At 42.8% G+C, this 18779-nt stretch overlaps 1 protein-coding gene across 1 annotated transcript in view; it reads right to left on the bottom strand.

Moving 5' to 3' along the window:
• Dnah9 (dynein axonemal heavy chain 9) overlaps positions 1-18779 on the bottom strand; it is a 329177-nt gene that overhangs the window by 301534 nt on the left and 8864 nt on the right. The window contains exons 2-6 of the mRNA XM_051180369.1: positions 15807-16003; positions 12485-12643; positions 11091-11221; positions 2098-2309; positions 71-304 (exon numbers count right to left, since the gene is read on the bottom strand). Coding sequence (XP_051036326.1) covers positions 71-304; positions 2098-2309; positions 11091-11221; positions 12485-12643; positions 15807-16003 — 933 coding nt within the window. The remainder of the gene's footprint in view (positions 1-70; positions 305-2097; positions 2310-11090; positions 11222-12484; positions 12644-15806; positions 16004-18779) is intronic.

Below are 18779 nucleotides of genomic sequence, written 5' to 3'. Positions count from 1 at the left end.
CCAGAAGCTTCTGAGGGTTTGTCTTTACTCTGGTATTGAACTGAAGCCTGGGATGAATAAATATATTCACCTCTACCAAACACAGTCGGCCCATAAAGCCATCCAGGCGCACAAAGACCAAAGATGCCTGGAAATCCCATCTCCTGATGTCTGAGGCCTCTTTGAAGTAAGTGTGGAGATGTTCTCTTCTGTCCTGAAATGCCCATTTGAAGAAGTTTAAGGTATCTGAGACCACTTGCAGTTTTCTCTGACTTTCTTCTACCTCGCTTCTCAGGAGGTCTTCCGGGCTGAGGTAATCAGAGGCCTGGGATATAGATAAATTAGTAACCATGAGCATGGTGGCAGGCACAGGATATCCCATGACCATGTCAACATTGTCTCAGAAGTAGATAATTGCCCAACTACTGCTTTTCACAAGTACAACTCAGAAAACTTCTGACCAAGTTTTCAGTTCCACAGGTAATCTTGAGCCAATGTTTAAGCCCAACAGTCTAAGGTCCTTCACTCACAGTTTGTTGAACCATGCTGTGATGTGACAAGTGACCAGTCAGAGAACAGAAGGCATTATGGGATGTGGCTAGATCAGCTGGGCTTTGTCAGTTATTTTCCAAATATTCTGTGATTTATTGATTTTGACAAGAAAATACTTTGAATGCAAGAATTCTTTGGGCCACATATATTTCTCTCTCTTCGAGAGACTTAAACCTGGGATTTGGGAAGCTAAGCTACTGGATAGTCCCTGTCACCAGCACAGGAACCAGCAGAGAGTACTGGGTTTGGGAGGCATCATCTGAAACCACAATGTAAGTCAGACTGGAGCCTGCCTTGCACAGATTTTCAAAGCATGGGAGCTAGTCTGTGTTCTCTATAGATACTCCATTTTCTTAGTTCTCCTTATAATTTCAACCCAAAGTCCCCACTGATGGTGGTGACATGCACATCTGTCAGACAAACAGATGTGGGTGCTGCTGTGGGTATGCTTGGGTAAGCAGTCAATGTCCTGAACCTTGACCAACATCACTAAATAAGTAATAAGTTCTAAGATCCCTCTTGTCTCCTCATCTGATGTCTGACCGGGATTAGAAATATAATATCATTTTGTGGCCTCAACATGCTCAGTGGGTACTAGTTACTATGAGCCATTCTGTATGCTTGCTTGTTGTTTTCTTAGGGTTGACTGTTCTTGGGTGGCAAAAGAAATCAATATGGAGGGGAGGTCACCCAAGCCAAGGCTTCTAGTCCCTCTTACAGATGTAGTCTTTATGAGCCATACTGCTTTGGCGCTACAGGAATCCCTAACGGGGTAGGAATGCCAGTGTGATGGCACACAGCTGGATTCCCATCTGCTTGGAAAGGTGAGACAAAAGGATAGCAATTTAAGCTTAATGCTCAGCTGAGAAATTTAACAAGGCCTTGCCTCAAAATAAAATGCAAATGTAGCTCATTGATAGATTTCCTGTCGAACATGTGAAGGGCATTGGGTTCAATCACCAAATGAACAACAAATAAACAAACAACCACCAGCTACAACACAAAGTGCAGGAATGATCTGTGCAACCCAAACAGCAGCATCCCAAACATTCACAGCTAAGGAGCTTTGAGAATGTGCAGGGCACAGACATCCTTGGCATCATTACATTGAAGCCTCCCAGTTACCCCTGTGAGATGGTTCTCTTCTCGCTGCATCATTATAAACAAGATGATAAGGCACAGAGCAGGCAGGCAGCTTGCCCTGGAACGCACAGCTCACCCATGCTAAGTCAGGAGCAGAATCCCTTGCCTTCAGAAATACCCTTCTAAACTACAGGGCTCTGTTGGTGACTTGATATAAATCCCTCACACAGATCATGAATGAGATTGCAATTTACCAATCCGTCCCTTTGCCTCATTCAAGCCTTAGACAGAAAGCAAGACAAGACTGGATCACTCCGGGTGTGTCAACAGTACCCAAATTCCTCTTTGGCAATTGCTGGCTTGTGAAGATATAAAATTCAAATGTGAGAGAATTTTTTGGGCAGCAATTACTTCCTCCATGTGCCTTGCTTTGTGCCATCCAGCCCCCAGGGAGAATTTGCTGGGCTGTGCAGATGAGCTCACCTGCTGGATGAGGAGGTTGCAGATTTCCTGGAGCAGCACAGTGAGCCTCCCTGGGGATTGGTACCACTTGCAGGTGGTCCAAATCAGGCAGACCACATGGAGAAGAGGCCTCAGCCTGCCCTTCACCTCGGGAAACTCCATGCTTTCTAGGATGTCCAGGTGTCTCTGGAGTGGTAACAGGTGCACGTGGATATCCTGGGCCTCTGTCAGGGCTGAAAGGAATTAGAGATGATCAGCTATGTCTGCTGGGCTACCACCTACTTCCCAGAGCCCCAGTGTCTGGGGAGCAAAGGGTTAGCAAAGCCAAGACTGCAATTTCTTCCTGACTTGAGAAGATGGAGAAGATGATTTCAAAAAGCTTCCAGGATCTTCTGAAGGGAGACTGAAACCTGGAGCACTCTGAAAAATCTAGAATGATGTACTAGAAAAAAATCTCACTGACAACATTCCTGTATCAGGATTTCTTCCTGGTTTTCCCAGCCTGTCTTAGTCAGGGTTACTACTGCTGTGATGAAACACCATAACCAAAACAACTTGGGAAGGAAAGGGTTTATTCAGCTTACCCTTCCACATCACAGTTCATTATCAAAGGAAGTCAGGATACAAACTCAAATGGGGCAGGAACCTTGAGGTAGGAGCTGATACAGAGGCCATGGAGGGGAGCTGCTTACTGGCATGCTTCTCATGGCCTACTCAGCCTCCTCATCTCAGGAGCAGCCCCACCCACGATGGGCTGGGCCCTCCCCCATCAATCACTAATTAGGAAAATGCCTTAAGGCTTGCTTGCAGCCTGATCCTATGGAGGCAATTTCTCAACTGAGGCTCCCCCCTCTCAGATGACTCTAGCTTGTGTCAAGTTGACACGGTACTAGACAGCACACTGCTCCAATCTGCTGCTCTATTTAGGCAGATCCCCTCCCTTGATAAATGTCTGATGATGACTTTGATGATGGTACCACAAAGATGACATGAATACAGATGATGGGACAAGCACAAAAGAGTGTGCCTTCAGATGCTGATCCAGACACCTCCCAACACTGTGACTTTGAACACATCTAATATCTGTAAGCCTCAAAACTGGGCTGATCTGGAAGATTATTTCCCATGTCATGAAAAAGGTAGGGGGTACAAATGGCATCTTTCTAGAGAGTAACATGGTGTCTGGACTGTAGCATATAGTTAGTGCACAGCAGGTATGTGTTTAATAGAAACTGTCGAGAATGCTTATGAAAGAGAAGCCACAGGGAATGGAGGAGTAGCGGGGACTAGAGATGACAAGATTCTGCTGGTTTTTAAACCACAGAACTGTCCTATCATCTGCTTGAACACAGCTCCAAGGGAGAAGCCTTCAATGGTCATCTTGAGGTAACTGAAGGACATGTGACAAAGCTGGTAACACTGACATGTGCATAGCAACCCAGAAGACACAGAAGCTGGGCTGAAGGGAACATCTGCAGATGTTCCCCTCCTGGGCAGGTAATTGGGTGTCTGTGACAGCAGGTGGTCTTAGGTCATATTATACAGATGAGGCTCCATGTCTACCCTAAAGGAACTCAAAATATCCCTGATCTAGCTGCAACCTCTAATATATCAGGAATTTTTCTACCACTAGACACACAGCATCCTATAAGGCCTAAGTAATTTCCTAGGCTCACTGTGTGGCTCAAACAGCCCTCTTACCTAACAAAAGGAGTGGTATCCGTGTTTATTCTGAACCTCTGCATCAATTGCCTGAAGCTCAAGGGACATATGAGAAATGGATATGCATGCTTGTACTTTATATTCCAAGTGGTGTACAGAATCGCTGTGTGAGTCACTCAAATGACTTGGCTGTCTAATAAGAGCGATAATACTATGTGGGAGGTTCACAGTGAGCATTAGGACCACTGAGTTGAGACAGCGGGATTTCATATCCAATAGCCATTCGAAAGAGCACAAGACCTGGCTTCACCTGTGCTGTTGAAGTTGAGGCAGGGGCTATTGGAGGAGAGGCTGAGGTGTATGCACAGGAGCCTGCTCTGGATGTCACCCTGTTTGAGGGCCCTTTAAAACTCAAATCTTTCTTCAGACACCCGGACATGTGGACATAAGCTTGATTGTTTTAATACCACAGAATTGGAGAAAGCATGGGCTGCTCCATAGTTCAATCAGGGAGCAACTGATTGAAAAACAAAATGAGACAAAAATGGCAATAACGGCAAAAAAGTGAAGACAGAACTAGGATTATGATTGGTGTTTTTTTTTTGTTTTGTCTTTAAGATTATCTATTCCTCGATTTCTGAAGGGTACTGGTTGATTGTCCCACTTGCATCTCTTACATGAAAAGGCGTAGTGCTGGCATATACGCTCTACATGTCCTCTTGTGTATGTTAAATCTACTTTGTGTCACTTACAGTAGCTAATATAGTGACACTGCTGAGTAGATGTTAAATTGCACTTTCTGTGCATGTTAGGGATGAAACCTAAGGCCTTATGTATGTTCAGCATTCACTCCATCACTGAGCTCACACTTAGTCATTATGTTAGTTCTTTATTTAAATTTTTTCAAAAATTCATAAATAAGTACTGTATATTTATATTACTTCTTTCCATCCTGCTTCCCCTTCAAATCCTGTCAGCCCTCTCACTACTTCTCAGATGCATAACCTTTTCTTCCTCATTATAGGCACACACACACACACACACACACACACACACACATATATATATATATAACACACACACATATAAGTATTACTGACCCCCCCCCCAACACACACACATGTGTAGTCAATGTTAAACACACCTACTGGGTCAATTTGGTATTACTCCTATGTAGATGTGTTTAGCATTGACTACTTGGGATTAGATAACCTATCACAGACCTTGTCCCCAGAGAAAACTGTATCACCCTAGCTCAGAAAGCCACTGATTACCTATAGCTCTTCATCTAGGGGTGGAACCTTGTGAAATTTCACCCATATATGTTCATATGTTATATATTGCTGAGATATCATGGGTGTAAATCTCCCTGTAATGTCTAGAAGGTACTAGGTAGCAGTAGGCATTCCAGTCCTCTGGAACTTTCCAGCCCCCCCTTTTTTCCCCCATTTTAGGTGTTGTGTCACTATATGTACCATTATATGAATATCCTATGGTCACTTTTTCTCTCAATTTTGACCAGTTCTGAATCTCTGTGATAGTCCCCATTTTCTGTAAGAGGAGATGATGAGAAAGAGCTACACTTACCTGTGTATAGAAGGATAGGCATTTAGAATACCATTAGAAATTATATTAGTTCAGGGAAATGGCTCTCCTCTAGAGTCTATGACCTCTAACCGCTGGCTAGAATTGCAGTGCCTGTTGGACAGGCTTTACATTCAGTTACACAGCTATCTGTCGCCTCCAGGATAAAAGGGCCATTAGCATACCATTTGGGAACCTTGTTGGAACAGTCATTGTTGTGGCTAGTAGGCTTTGCAGATGGATAGAAAGAACTATTGTTAATTCCTCTTATGATAATGCTAGTCCTCAAATAGGAGGCTGTCTGTTAGTTCTAGCAGGGTTCCTCCAATTCCTCTGTCCAAACTGTGTGGTGTCTTCAGCAATAGGAGCTTACCTCCAAGTTTTGGGAGGCAACCAAAGGCAATGATAACAGCCTTTATTGTTTGGGGAGTCTCTTGAACCCAACCAACAACTCCAAGAGAGGTTTGCTATGCCTGTTAGTTATGGCTTTAGTGGGGAGAATTACTGACTGATATATATATATCTGCAGTTACATCATGTCATATACCCACATGTAAAGACTCAGAACTAGGAACCACAATAAGAGAGAAGATACTGAGTTTTTCTTTCCAGGTATAGGTCACCTCAGTATACTTTTCAGTTCCAACTATTACCTGAAAATTTTACAATCTACTTTTCTTTACAGATGAATAGTATCACACTGTGTGTGTGTGTGTGTGTGTGTGTGTGTGTGTGTGTGTGTGTGTGTGTGTGTGCGCGCACCACATTTTAACCAGTTGGAGGATATTTAGGTTGTTTCCATTTCCAACCTACTGTGAATAGAGCAGCAATGAACAACGATATCAAGTCTTTTTGGGCATATAACAAGGATGGTATAGCCGGGGTCCTGTGGCATATTTACTTTTAGCTTTTTAAGAACTTCTCCACACTGATTTCTGGAGTGGCTGCAACAGTCTGCAATAAGGGTACTCTTTCCCCACACCCTCTTCAGCATTTGTTGTTGTTTTGTTGATCTTTACTACTCAGGTGAGATAGAATTTCCAAGCAGTTATATTTTGCATTTCCCTAATTGTTACAGATGTTGAACACCTTGAAAGATATTTCTTAGCTACTTTCTTTTGCAAAGTCACTGTTCAGATCTGGAGCTCAGTTTTAATAGGATGGTTTGTTTGCTAAAGTCTTTGTTTGAGTTCTCTGTATATTCTGAAAATTATTCCTCTATTAGACATACAGTCTAAAGTGATTTTCTCCCTTTTTGGGTATCCTTTTCACCTGATTGCTTCCTTTTCTGTACAGATGTCTTTTAGTTTTAAAGAGGTCCCATTTGTTAACTGGTCACTTTAATTCCTAAGTGAATGAAGTCCCATTCAGAAAGTCCTTTCACATGCCTATGTCCTATAGGGTACTGACTATGTCTTCTTCTAACAGATTCAGGGTTCAGGTACCACAGTCTTAAATCAATTTACAGTTCATATTTGTGCAGAGTAATAGATATGAGTCTACTTACATATGGATATCTGGTTTTTCCAGAACCATTTCTTAATGATTCTTTCTTTCCTCCAGTGTGTTTTGGGCACCACTGTCAATATGAGATGAGTGTAATTATGTGTGCTCATGTTTTTTTTTTTCTGTTTTGTTCTATTTTACATGTCTGTTTTTATGCCAGTCTCACGCTATGTTCATTACTATACCTTGAAATCTGATATTCCATATTGTTTTCAGTTTGTGTGTAAATGTGTATGTTTGTGTGTGTGCATATGTGTGTATTGCCCAAGCATAGGTGCATGTGAGACCAGAGAGGGTCATCAGATGTATTCCTGTATGAACCTCCATTTTTTTCCCCTTGAGACAAGGTATCTCACTGAACTGCAAGTTTTCCTTTCTACTAGGATGGTTGACCAGGAAGCTCCTGGGCTCTGCTATCCTCTATCCCACAATGTTGGGTTTATAGGCACTCATATCCATGGCTAGCATTTGTCTGGATGCCAGGGCTTAAACTCAGGTCCTAATGTTTGCAGAGAAAGTGACTTTATCATCGAACAATCTTTCCACTTGCCTGTTTTAGAATTTGTATAGTTTTATGTTATTATACTGTATTTATTTATTTAAACTTTAATCTCCATTAATTGAATAATCAGATAGAGGACCAGCAAACATGTTCACTCATTTGCTGGTAAACCCTTAATAACAAACTTTAAGGGAATATGCTTTTATGTGTCCATTTCCTAATCTCTGGTATAAATATTCACCATATATCTACTATGTCCAGTTACAAGCTACTGGCTTACCTTTTCTGAGTGCTTCTTGGGGAGTAGGAATAGGAAAGTAAGAAGATCCATGTAAGGGAAGGCAAGTCCTCAGTGACTCCAGTGTAGTACAAGGCTTTGCCTTCTTTCAGGGATAGTCTAGACCTTCAAACATCTCTGGTTGGGGCTGTGGCTCCCTCCCCCAAAAAATCAGGTATCGAAAATTAATGGTCAGTGGGGGGAATTAGCAATTGGGGATCCTCCTTTGCTCCTAGGATTAAGGCTTCTTGTAGCATTCTGCTAGCCTGCCTTCCACTTCCATATCTGAAGACACAGCACTTCTCCAGCAACAGGAGGCAGCAACCAAGTGCTGCCCTGCAGGAGGGGAGCAACCCTCACCAGAAAACTGAATCTCCTTGGCCATGGTCTTAACCCTCTTAGCTTACAAAATACTGAGAACTAAATGACCCAGTCTGTGGTGGTAGTTGTTAGGGCAGTAGGGATATACCAAGACTACTGGAAATCAGGCTGTCCTATGTCAATCATTCCTGCTAATGACTAGGAAGAGAATCCTCTAGCCAGACATTCTTGCCCCCAAGGGATGACCAATTCCACTTCCTTTTTCCCAAGTATCTTCAATTTCCAGTCAATCCAATATCCAATCAGCTTTGTTCCCACACTTTATCCATTCTCCCTCTCCTCCTTAGTTCTCTGATCTGAACTCACACCCACAGATACTCTTTTTCTTCCATATTTCTCTAATCCATAAGGAGAGCCAAGGAACTGCTATGACTAATAAGAATAATGTATCCACTCTATCTACTCAGGATCAAGAAAGCCAGACATTCTGAAATCAGATTAGAAGTGATAAAAACTAGTCAATAGCTTTTAAAATCTTTTTATTCTTTTAGACTCTGCCAAATTCCTAACTAGGGCTCTCCCTATCACCTTTTTCCTCTCTCTTTATGGTAGTCTGCTCACATATGTAAAGGACTTCTGCCATTGTCTTACTGTACATCTGACACCACCATAGTGCTGTTTTTTTTTTTTTTTCAAGTATTACTCCCTGTACACATTCGACTGGAAAGAAAACATTTTGAAAACTTGCCTAGAGAAACAAATTCTTTACAACCTTCAGTACAAGTCTATTAGTGTGAAAGATACAGATGGCTACCGAATAACCAATGCACAGCACACTCTTCCATTGTGCTGTTAGTTGCGTTCTAAACTTTAGACATTTGTATGCATCATATGTGTGCATAGCACAGCTTCCCCCGCAGTTCTCTAAATCATCTCCCATTTTAACCTAGATAAGATTATAACAGTTCCATGGTGGGGTGGGTGGGTGGAATCAGTTTCAGAACCTCTTGCTATGAATTTTCAATCCCCTTGTATAAAGGAGTGTAGTGTTTGTGTATAACCTCGTCACTCAATGCTGTATATTTTTATTGTTGATTTTTTTTTTGTCTCATACTAGTCAAGGATGGCATCAACTTCCTAGGCACTGAGATTTACATGTATGAAACATTCCTGCATTCTTGAAATCATCTAGAGTTCACTCATACTAACTCATAGAATACAAAGCCTATGTAGAAAGTTGTGCACCGTGTTGTTTAGTATATAATAACAAGAAAGAAATCTGTGTGTGTTTAGGGTGGACAAAATTCAAAACATTGAGTTGAGTCTATGACTGACAATCCACGGATGTGGAGTGCTAACTGCGTATACACTCAAATGTTGTTTCAAACCTGAGTAGAAAGCTGGTAGCATCTACCAAACAGCATCTTTCAAGTCATTTTATAACATACCTGTGCACTCATCCATCAAATCCACAAGGGTATACCACAAAAAATGTAAGTGATGACTACATATTTTGACTGAAGCTTAAATTGGGAACACACATAGTATCCTTGAGACACAGCAGCTCTGAAGAAAGGGTGAACTGACCCTCAACAGACATCCTGTTCCAAGGCAGCTTTAGCTCCTGGCTCAGTAGCCACTGCAATGGCTTAAGGGGCCAGGCAAACCTCAGGACATTTTAGGACAGCTCTTCTTTGTTGTTTGGCTACCAGCCCCCCAGGAACCTCTGCACTGAAGCTGGGGGTGGTAGCACATGCCTGTAATGCTAATACTTAAGACGCTGTAAGTGTTAGAATTTCAGGCCAGCATGGACTACATACTAAGCTCAAGGCCAACCTGAATTACACAACAAGATGCTGTCTTAAAAACAACAACAAAGATATATCCATAGAAAGGAAAAGAGGAAAAAAGATAGCCTGTCCCTAACTTCTTTGTTCCCCAGGGCAGAAGGAGAGAGTAGGATGACAAGACAGGTCAGCTAGTAGGCTCTGGATATAGGATATTACTCTTGTTAGGAGAACAAGTAGACCTTGGTTAGGTTTATATTTTGGACATAACATGGGACAGAGTGATGGGAGATGTCATTCTGTAAATATGTTTCTCTTATTGGGTAATGAATAAAGTACTGTTAGCCAATAGGAAAGCAAGATAGGCAGGACTAGGAGACAAGGAGGATTCGGGAAGTAGTAGGAAGGAGTTTTAAGATGTAGGACCAACAGGGTAGAACTCTGGGCTCTCTCTCCAGTAAGATAAGACCACATGGAAATACTCAAATTAATAGAAATGGGTTAATATTTAAGATAGAGCTAGCCAATAAGAAATGCTAGTGATAAGCTAACAGCATTATATCTCATACAGCATCTCTGTGTGTTATTTGGGGCTGGCGTGGCTGTGGGACCAGGATGGTGGGGAAAACATGCTTATAACAATAGAGTATTTAAAGAAAATTCTGGGAGAAGAGAGCATTTGAAAAGTCATTGTTTAGATTAAGTTTAATTCATACAAAATTGAAAATATCTTTAAAAGCACATTTTGAACTACAGTATTAAGAACAAGGAGGTGGTTTAGTAAGAAAATGGTGGCGGGAGGGGGGGTAAAGACCACATCAATGAGGGAAGAAGGAGCCCTGGGAAAAAAGTACACCCATATCTCATCATAGTCCTTGGCCGCTGTGCAATTGTGCCCAAGGCTGATCTGGTCTGGTACTCAGAGGGACAGGAAATTGTAGTCCTGTCTGAACAGAAAAGGCAGAATGATGTTAGAAACAGAACAGAGATTCCTCAAGATGCCAAGGGTGCAGGGGCCTGGACTCCAGAGCGGAGCTGTTCACCTCTGTCACAGCACGTATTCCGAGTGTGTTGCAGCTAATAATTGCATTCTTCCATCTAGATTATTTCTCAAGGGCTGAGGGAGACAAGGCAGTTGGCACACCAGAGCCAGTGTTCCAACCACAGAGAGGGTGCATGGTTTATCTAAGGTCACAGGCAACTGACCCAAAAACATAGTTGCTTCTTGAAGTAGCATTCCTGCCACCGTGCTGCCCTGTGCCAGATAAGAAGGTAATAAGGATGTGGAGATCCTGGCATCACAGAGAAAAATAGATGCAGCACCAAGGAAAACGCCCAGTCAAACTGATTTGTGGAAACACTTGCCGTTCCTCACCTGCTTCAACATCTCTGAACATGGCTCTTAAAGCTGGCAAGTAGCTGCTCTGAAGTTTGTCCAGTAGTCCAGCCATGCCCCTCACCTTAATGGCCATCAGTTGATTATAAATGTGTTCCAAGTCCTCACACCTGCAATACCACAGAGTAGGTTGAGTATTGGGAAATACTGTCACACTGTGATGCCCCACACTCCTGCGGGTAGAGTGTAGCCATGCCTCAGGTGCCTCCACAGCCTGATCTCTAATCCCAAGAGCCAGACATTGTTTCAGAACAGTATGGACAAAAACCTGAGTCAGGAACAAGGACTCAGAGCAAAAGCTCCAGGAAACACTGTCTGGACCAGCTGGTGGCCTAAAATCAAGGCAGCTGGAGGTCATTAGCTCTTGCAGCAAGGTTGTGCCTGGGAGACAGAAGCATTGTTGAAGTGGGACTTCTTGAGAAGGTCCTCATCATAGGTCAGTTAATGTTTAGGAATTGGGGGAGAGGATGAGCTTCTCAGCGTGGTGGTGCAGAGAGGTCTGGAGCCCTACAGGACAGGTCGTCCTATGACACAGACACTCTGTTCTATGTAGGGTCAGGGACATCTGCTTCCAACATCTGCTTGTCTCCTCCAGAAAAGATTTGCCAGCACAATGATAAATAGGAGCAAAGGCATGGAGGGAAGGAGGGGAGTAGTTAAGAGCAATGGTTAGGCATTCTGGTCACCCCATAGGACGAGACACAGTGGCTGCTATAATGATTAGCTGCAACTTAGACCAAGCAGTTCTGCAGCCAATACCCCAAATCCCTTCTTTTCTTCAGATCCTTCCAGAGGTATATGTATAACCAAGAGAAGGGGAATGGAATTTAGAATAAAGGTATTAAGAGTCGGGGCTGGAGAGATGGCTCCATAGTTAAGAGTGCTGGAAGCTCTTGCAGAGGATCCAGGTTTGCTTCCCAATACACACATAGTGACTCACAACCATCTGTAACTCCAGTTGAAGGGGAATGAACAACTGGGGGGTCACATCATACTAGCAGACAAACATTTATACACACAAAAAATGAAAACCGTTCTTAAAATCAAAGACCAAAAGATAAATTTTAAGTCTTGATTTAATCGCATGCATGTGGTTGAATGATTCCCCCAGTGAACTGACAGTGCCCCCCAAGAAAGCAAGGGCAGCTACTGAGCAGCAGGGAAAGAATTCTTCTTCCAGTCTATAGAAAGAAACTTTACTGACCCTAAGACACACAGTCATCTACCCTAGGAAAGATGAGAAACATCTGGAGATGGAACCAGATTCACTGGCGGCTCCAGCAGGCCAGCCCTGGCTTTGTCTTCTGTCAGTACTCCTCTCCAAGGATCTGAACATGTGCCATCCCCCCACCCACCACCCACCCCCCGCCTACCTGCTCTTCCAGAACTCCAGTTCCACCTTGGGGGTGGGATTTTCCCCGTGTAAGAGTGGCTGGGAAGACTCTTTTTTGAGTACCACCTGGACTTGGTGGCTCCATTTGATCACTGCAGACTCAATGGCATAGACAATTGACTTGTCTACAGAATCCAGGCTGCAACAGACAAAAGAAATCTCAGTGCATGGGAAAATTGTTTGAGCCTGGTTGTATTCACCTGTCCTCTGTTGCTATAAGAACATTCCAGAGGCAGGAAAATTTACAACGATGTTCATTTAGCTCATATTTTGTAGGGTCAGAAGTTCACTATCCAGTGTCATGATACACTGTGGATGGCACTGTGGTGGTAACAGATGCATGGGGACACACTGTAGTAGTAATATATACTTGGAGATTCAAAGGGCAACAAGAGAAGCCAATTAATCAGGAGGGGTTATCTTTACCTTTTTATAACATGCTAATCTGGGGGGAGCTGAGGTCTCCCAGGGTTTAAATTAGTCTACATTAGTCTTCTTCAAGAGCAGTGCTCCCAGAGACCTAACTTCCCTACACTAAGCTCCAAGTCTTAAGGGACCTACCACTTTCCAATAGAGAAACACTAAGGAACAAATCACCAGTACACAAATCTTTGGGGAACAAACTCAAGCCAATTCAAGACTTATCTGGGTATTCTCTAAAGAGAACCTAAAGTCTTTTAAAATAGGTGGAAAATCCACCTACTCTGTGAATCCTTTGGTTTTTATAGTGGTGTGTGTGTGTGTGTGTGTGTGTGTGTGTGTGTGTGTGTGTGTGTGGTGTGCATGTATGTGGTGTGTGTGTGTGGTAGAGTAACATGTTGGTGCTTTGCCTGTGCATATGCATGTGGATGGCAGAGGCTGATGTTCAATGTCTCTGCAGAAGCATTTCACCTTACTTTCTGATACTCTCAGTGAACTTGGAGTTCACTGATTGGGCTAGGCTTGCTGGCCAATGAGCTCCAGGGATGCACTTGTCTCCAGTGCTCACTTTTCTCCAGTGTTGGGGTTACAGGTGCACTACATGATTTCATATGCACTGTTTTGTAGGTGCTAGGATCTGAACTCAGGTCCTCATGCTTGTGTGCCAGGCATTTTACCAACAGAGCCCTCTCTATGGTCTCTAACCTATGAATTGTTAACTCCCCCTCCCCCCAAGTAATAGACTCCCTTAAGCAAATCAAGTGTACAAATCCTTCTCTGGGAAGACATGCTTACTCTTGCGTCCGTTCAACATTATTGTACAGCCAGGGTCCATCAATAATCTGAAGACTGACTTAAGAACTTTAAATGGCACAAAATCTTATCAAGTCAAGAAGCATTGAATCAGCTACCCAAACCCTGCTTGAATATCACCAGAGGAAAGCTCCCTGCATAGCTCAGTGGCTTATTCCTCAGCTGCTGGGCTCTTCCAGGAGACAGTTTGCCACATCTACCTCCCCAGGCCTCCGTTGTTAGTTCTAACTCTATAGCAAGGACAAATAGGTGACATCTTCCTCCAGGAGATGAACTGCAGCCCTGGATGCCAGGACAATTCCATTCTGTTTTCAGATTTCCAACGAAGAATGGTATCTCAAGCATCCCCCTTCAAACACATTGTTTTGTTTTAAATAACTTAGGTATGATGGCAATAGATTAAAATTAAAATAGGACAGATGAGATGGCTTTTCTTTCAAAAATATCTGCCACATAAATTTGATGTCTTGTGTTCTATTGCTAGAACACAATGGGCAGAGGAGAGAACTTACTCTCGAAAGTGTCCTCTTGTCCTCTGACCTCTACATATGTGCATAGTATGGACACACATACCACACACACACACACACACATACACACTACAATAATAATAAATACATTTTCATTTTAAATAAATTAAAATAAAAATCAGGTGCCATTCAGAGTCTTAGCTGAAACTTGTATGTGCCAGGTAACAGACATAGTGATGGAGAAAGGCAATATGTAGATATTTCCACATCAGGAACTCACCTCCATACACTTGATGCAAAATTCATATTTGCTTAGAAATGATACAGCACAAGTGGTTATGAAAGACATTAAAAGAAAATGCTCTCCTCTCCCAAATGATGCAGCCTTCAGGGAAATTATCAAAGTTGAACAAAAGGAGACAAACTCAGCAAGGAATTATATACACAGGCTGAATGTTATTAAGGTGTGGTATAAAGGAACTGAGATAAACGGGGAGATTAATTGTATTTATTTTGAATATTGGATATTTTTATTAAACTACAATAAGTTTTCCTGTTAGCTGGGATGCTCCCTCAAATTATGTATAGCTATACAATCATTTCCCACATAAAATCATTAAGTGTGCTGCAGTTGCATGCACTACTTATTCTTCGGATATATCATGGCTTCTGAATAAACACAGTGACAGTCACGTACTGAGAGGAAACTGGCAATATGGCAGACCACACTCATTCAGGAAGGTGACCTATTGCCCATAAATGCATAGAAATGCTGGGTAAAAATATAGAAAAATCTATATGTACATACATAGACTGGATTAGAAGGGGGAAAAGCACCCTTGGACACAAAGACAAAGAAAACTGGATTAGTTGGGAGAAAGCAGATGGGAGACAGAACAGTAGAAAGCAAAGGATCTGATGTCCCAGGTGCCCCAGGTGTCCCAGGCCAGTATCCCAGCCCTGGGCCAGTGCTTGAAGCAGGAGAATCTTGAGTTTGAGGCCAGCTTGCATTACCTAGAAAGTTCTAGGAAGATTTAGACCATAGGATGAGTGCCTATCTTAAATAGATAGACAAAACCAACATACCAAAGAAGGTTGGGGTTCTAATGCCCACTCATATGCAAGAGGCCCCAGTGGAGCCAGATTTTTCTAGACGTGGGTGGGGGATCCCCAGGGTCTGAAAAGTCTGCAGTGGCTGGAGAGGAGGCTGTAACAGTAAAAAAAAAAAAAAAAAAAAAAAGCTGGCTCTATGGCACAGTGCACAGGGGATGCAGGTAGGAGATGCACAGTTACTGGGTTAGGTATCATTCAGCCATGACCCACATGAAACTGCCATGGTTTTTCTCAGCCCTGAAATGATTTGGGGTAGAAAAAAAAAAAAAGACCACATTGCTGAGAGAACCTTAGGAGACCTCCAGGACTGGGCAAGTGACATATCAGTGTGAATATACAGTTCATGGATGCTGGCAGACAGAGCCCACAGTGGACTGTGTGTGGATTGAGATGTGTAATGACAGGAAGAGAAAGGCCCTGGGAGAAAGGCTCTGATAAAAACAGCTTCTATTCCATCATCAAGGCTTACAGGCTAGTGGTACTTACACTGGCTCACTGTGGCCATCCACGAACTCTACTTTTTCTAAGCCAATTGGAAGAGGCAGCAAGGTTCTCCCCTTCATGTGCTCAAGGATTACCAGGAGGTCACACTGCAGGGAGTGGGCGTGATGCCTGATGTCTTGACACACAATGTGGGGCCAGTCTAGATGGTTCTTTTCATTGGCCAGGACAGGGATAATGACCTGAAACAGAGACACACCAAGAGAGCAAGAGGATTGAAAATTCAAGCCAGCCTGTGCTACATGGTGAGACCTTGTCTCAATAGAAAGAAAAAAAAAGAGCTTTAATAGAAATACCCTGCATGGGTGGATGCTGCTGCTTCTACAAGTCATGGGTTATTAAACCAAAAATACTAGTACCAGGTGTGGGATACCTCCTTATTAGTTACTGGAAGGAATACCCAAAGGTCCTCAGAATAATACAGGCTATTGTCACTGGTTTGGGCTGCTCACCAGGACTAGACAAGAAGATCCTATTGCTGAAGACAACACATACTTTGTATATAGGACATAGAGCAATCAAATTTGGATTGAACTAGACAGTGCAAGAAGATACAACGAAAGCTTTGGGGAAGAAAATTCATCAGTAATTTAACCCATATGTAGACACTATGCATAACAATACTGACCAAAGAAATATCCCCACTGGTGGAGTAATAATATGACTACTGTGGTTATGTCCAATTGCATCTTCCCATGTGTGGCATGGTTGAGGAGGTTCTACTTTTGGGGTTCTGATAAATGTATGTGTTGTTAAGTTGCCTTGGGTAGTAGGGTCTGAAGGAGAATAACCCTGTAGGCTTATGTTTGGATACTTGGTTCCCCCAGGGCTAGAACTATTGGGGAAGGATTGGAAGGTGTGGCCTTGTTGGAAGATTTATGTCACTAGAAGTGGACTCTTAGGTTTCAAAATACTTGCACTATTCCAAGTGTGCTATCTCTGCCATCTACTTACAGATAAGGATGTCGTCTCTCAGCTACTGCTCCTGTGCCATGCCTGCTTGCTGCCATGCTCCACATCATGGTGGTCATGGACTCTTAACATTCTGGCACTGTGAGCCTGAATTAGCTTTTATTTCTATATGTTTCCAAGGTTGTGGTGTCTCTTCATGGGAGTAGAAAAGTAACTAAGACACCTAAACATCCACAGGTTAGTGTAGCCTCTGCCTTAGCCAGAGAAACCTCTTTTGGCAATGGACAGGTTAAAACAGAGAATCAGAACCCATTGGAGTACTGAGAATAAGGGACTGCTGAGTACTCATGTCTAGATGGAATATCTCCATCACCCAACCCAAGGTCCAGCAGACACTGTAGATGAAGGAAAAGTAAGATTGAGACCACCAGGACATGGGGAAGAAAGCTTTAAAATGCTGTCTTCTGGGGATCTCATGGCTCTGACAATCATGAATACATAAGAACTGTGACCAGTTGCACAAGACAGATAGCACACAGACAGAAGCACACACACATGCACACATACGTGCACATGCACGTGTACACACACACACACACACACACACACACAGAGGGGATTGTGAAGGGGTCAGCAGGAGTGAGGGAAGAACAAGAGAAGGAACAGGGTGTATGCTAATAATATATAAGTTTGAAACTATCAATAATTTTAAAACTCAAGTAAGAGAAAAAAAACAGAAAAAGAGTGGGAAAGGAAATGTAGGGAGAAAAGGAAAGATGGAGGAGAGAGAGGAGAGGAACCATTTCTAGAGCCCTATACATATTCTTCTACAGCTCACTACATTATAAGACTTAAGGTTAGAGTCCAACATTACATATTGCCTTGACCCCTGGGGAAATCAAGAAAGCCTCCCACAGCCTTCCTTTGATTTTCCATCTCATCTGCTCCTTGGAGAATGTTCCCTAGCCAAACAGTTTTTCTCTCCAAGAGGGGATAGGAATCAGGGGCACCCCTCCATCTTGATACTATAAAGTATATCCCCCATGGTCCCTATCTCACTCTGTTCCCAAGGTCAGCTCCATACCTAGTTTACTCTGTTCCTAAAGTCACCTGCATCCCACAATCCCTGGCTAACTCTGTTCCCAGAGTCAGCTCCACCCCACAATCCCTGGTTCACTCTATTCCCATAGTCAGCTCCATATGGTCCTGTATGGTAGACAGACTTACTCCTCTCCCTGGGAGACATGACTAGTAAACACTGACCAGGTCATCTACTGTATTGGAAGTAATATGATTTGCTGTCTCCATAACACTGGGGTATCAATCAGTCCACCAATTAACAGGGTGAATATGAACTGACAGAAATGGCCCCAAAAGACAAAAAGAAAAGAAAAAAAAAAAAACAATGTTGCTAAAGATGATGATACCCCCTATGGGTGTGTAGGTAGGCATTTTCAAAGAGCAGCCACATTGAAAATCTTGACTTCATCTCTAGGGTGAAAATGAGCTGACTTGGGCAACCCCCATCTGAGACAATGGGAGACAGGCTCAACCTTTGTCCCAACTTCTTGTGGAAGACAAAGCAACTCCTTCACACTCACCTATTGGAGGAGTAAACCCTTTACTCATAAGTAACTTTAAAACAAAGTAATATAGAGTAGAGAGAATTTACAGGGGAAGAAAGACCAAGTGGCCATTTGAGCCCCTAAGTCAAGCTGCTCTTGAAGTTTCCATTTTGCTTAAAACTGAGTTTCTAATGCTAGTAACTTGAACATCACAGCTCACTAGGAACCACTTCCCATTACGATATGACAACTAATACAATGGAAATGCCAGACAGATGGGCATGTGCTGGTCAGGTAACAGGTTTAGGCAATCATGGAAAGACAAAATGGATTCAAAGCTGTTGGCTGCAAAATAGTTCTTGTGGGTCTTTCTGGAATCATGTTTTGAGCAGAGATAATCATTCCATCAGGGAACTCAGGAACAGCAAAAAAAGCTAAGTTTCAGTCACATTTATGTTGGACTCAGTCCAGAAGTCTGAGC

Source organism: Phodopus roborovskii, unplaced genomic scaffold (assembly GCF_943737965.1).
Source record: "Phodopus roborovskii unplaced genomic scaffold, PHOROB, whole genome shotgun sequence".
Classification (NCBI taxonomy): Eukaryota; Metazoa; Chordata; class Mammalia; order Rodentia; family Cricetidae; genus Phodopus; species Phodopus roborovskii.
The sequence above is the reverse complement of the archived record's forward strand: the minus strand, read 5'-3'. Positions and strand labels throughout refer to the sequence as shown.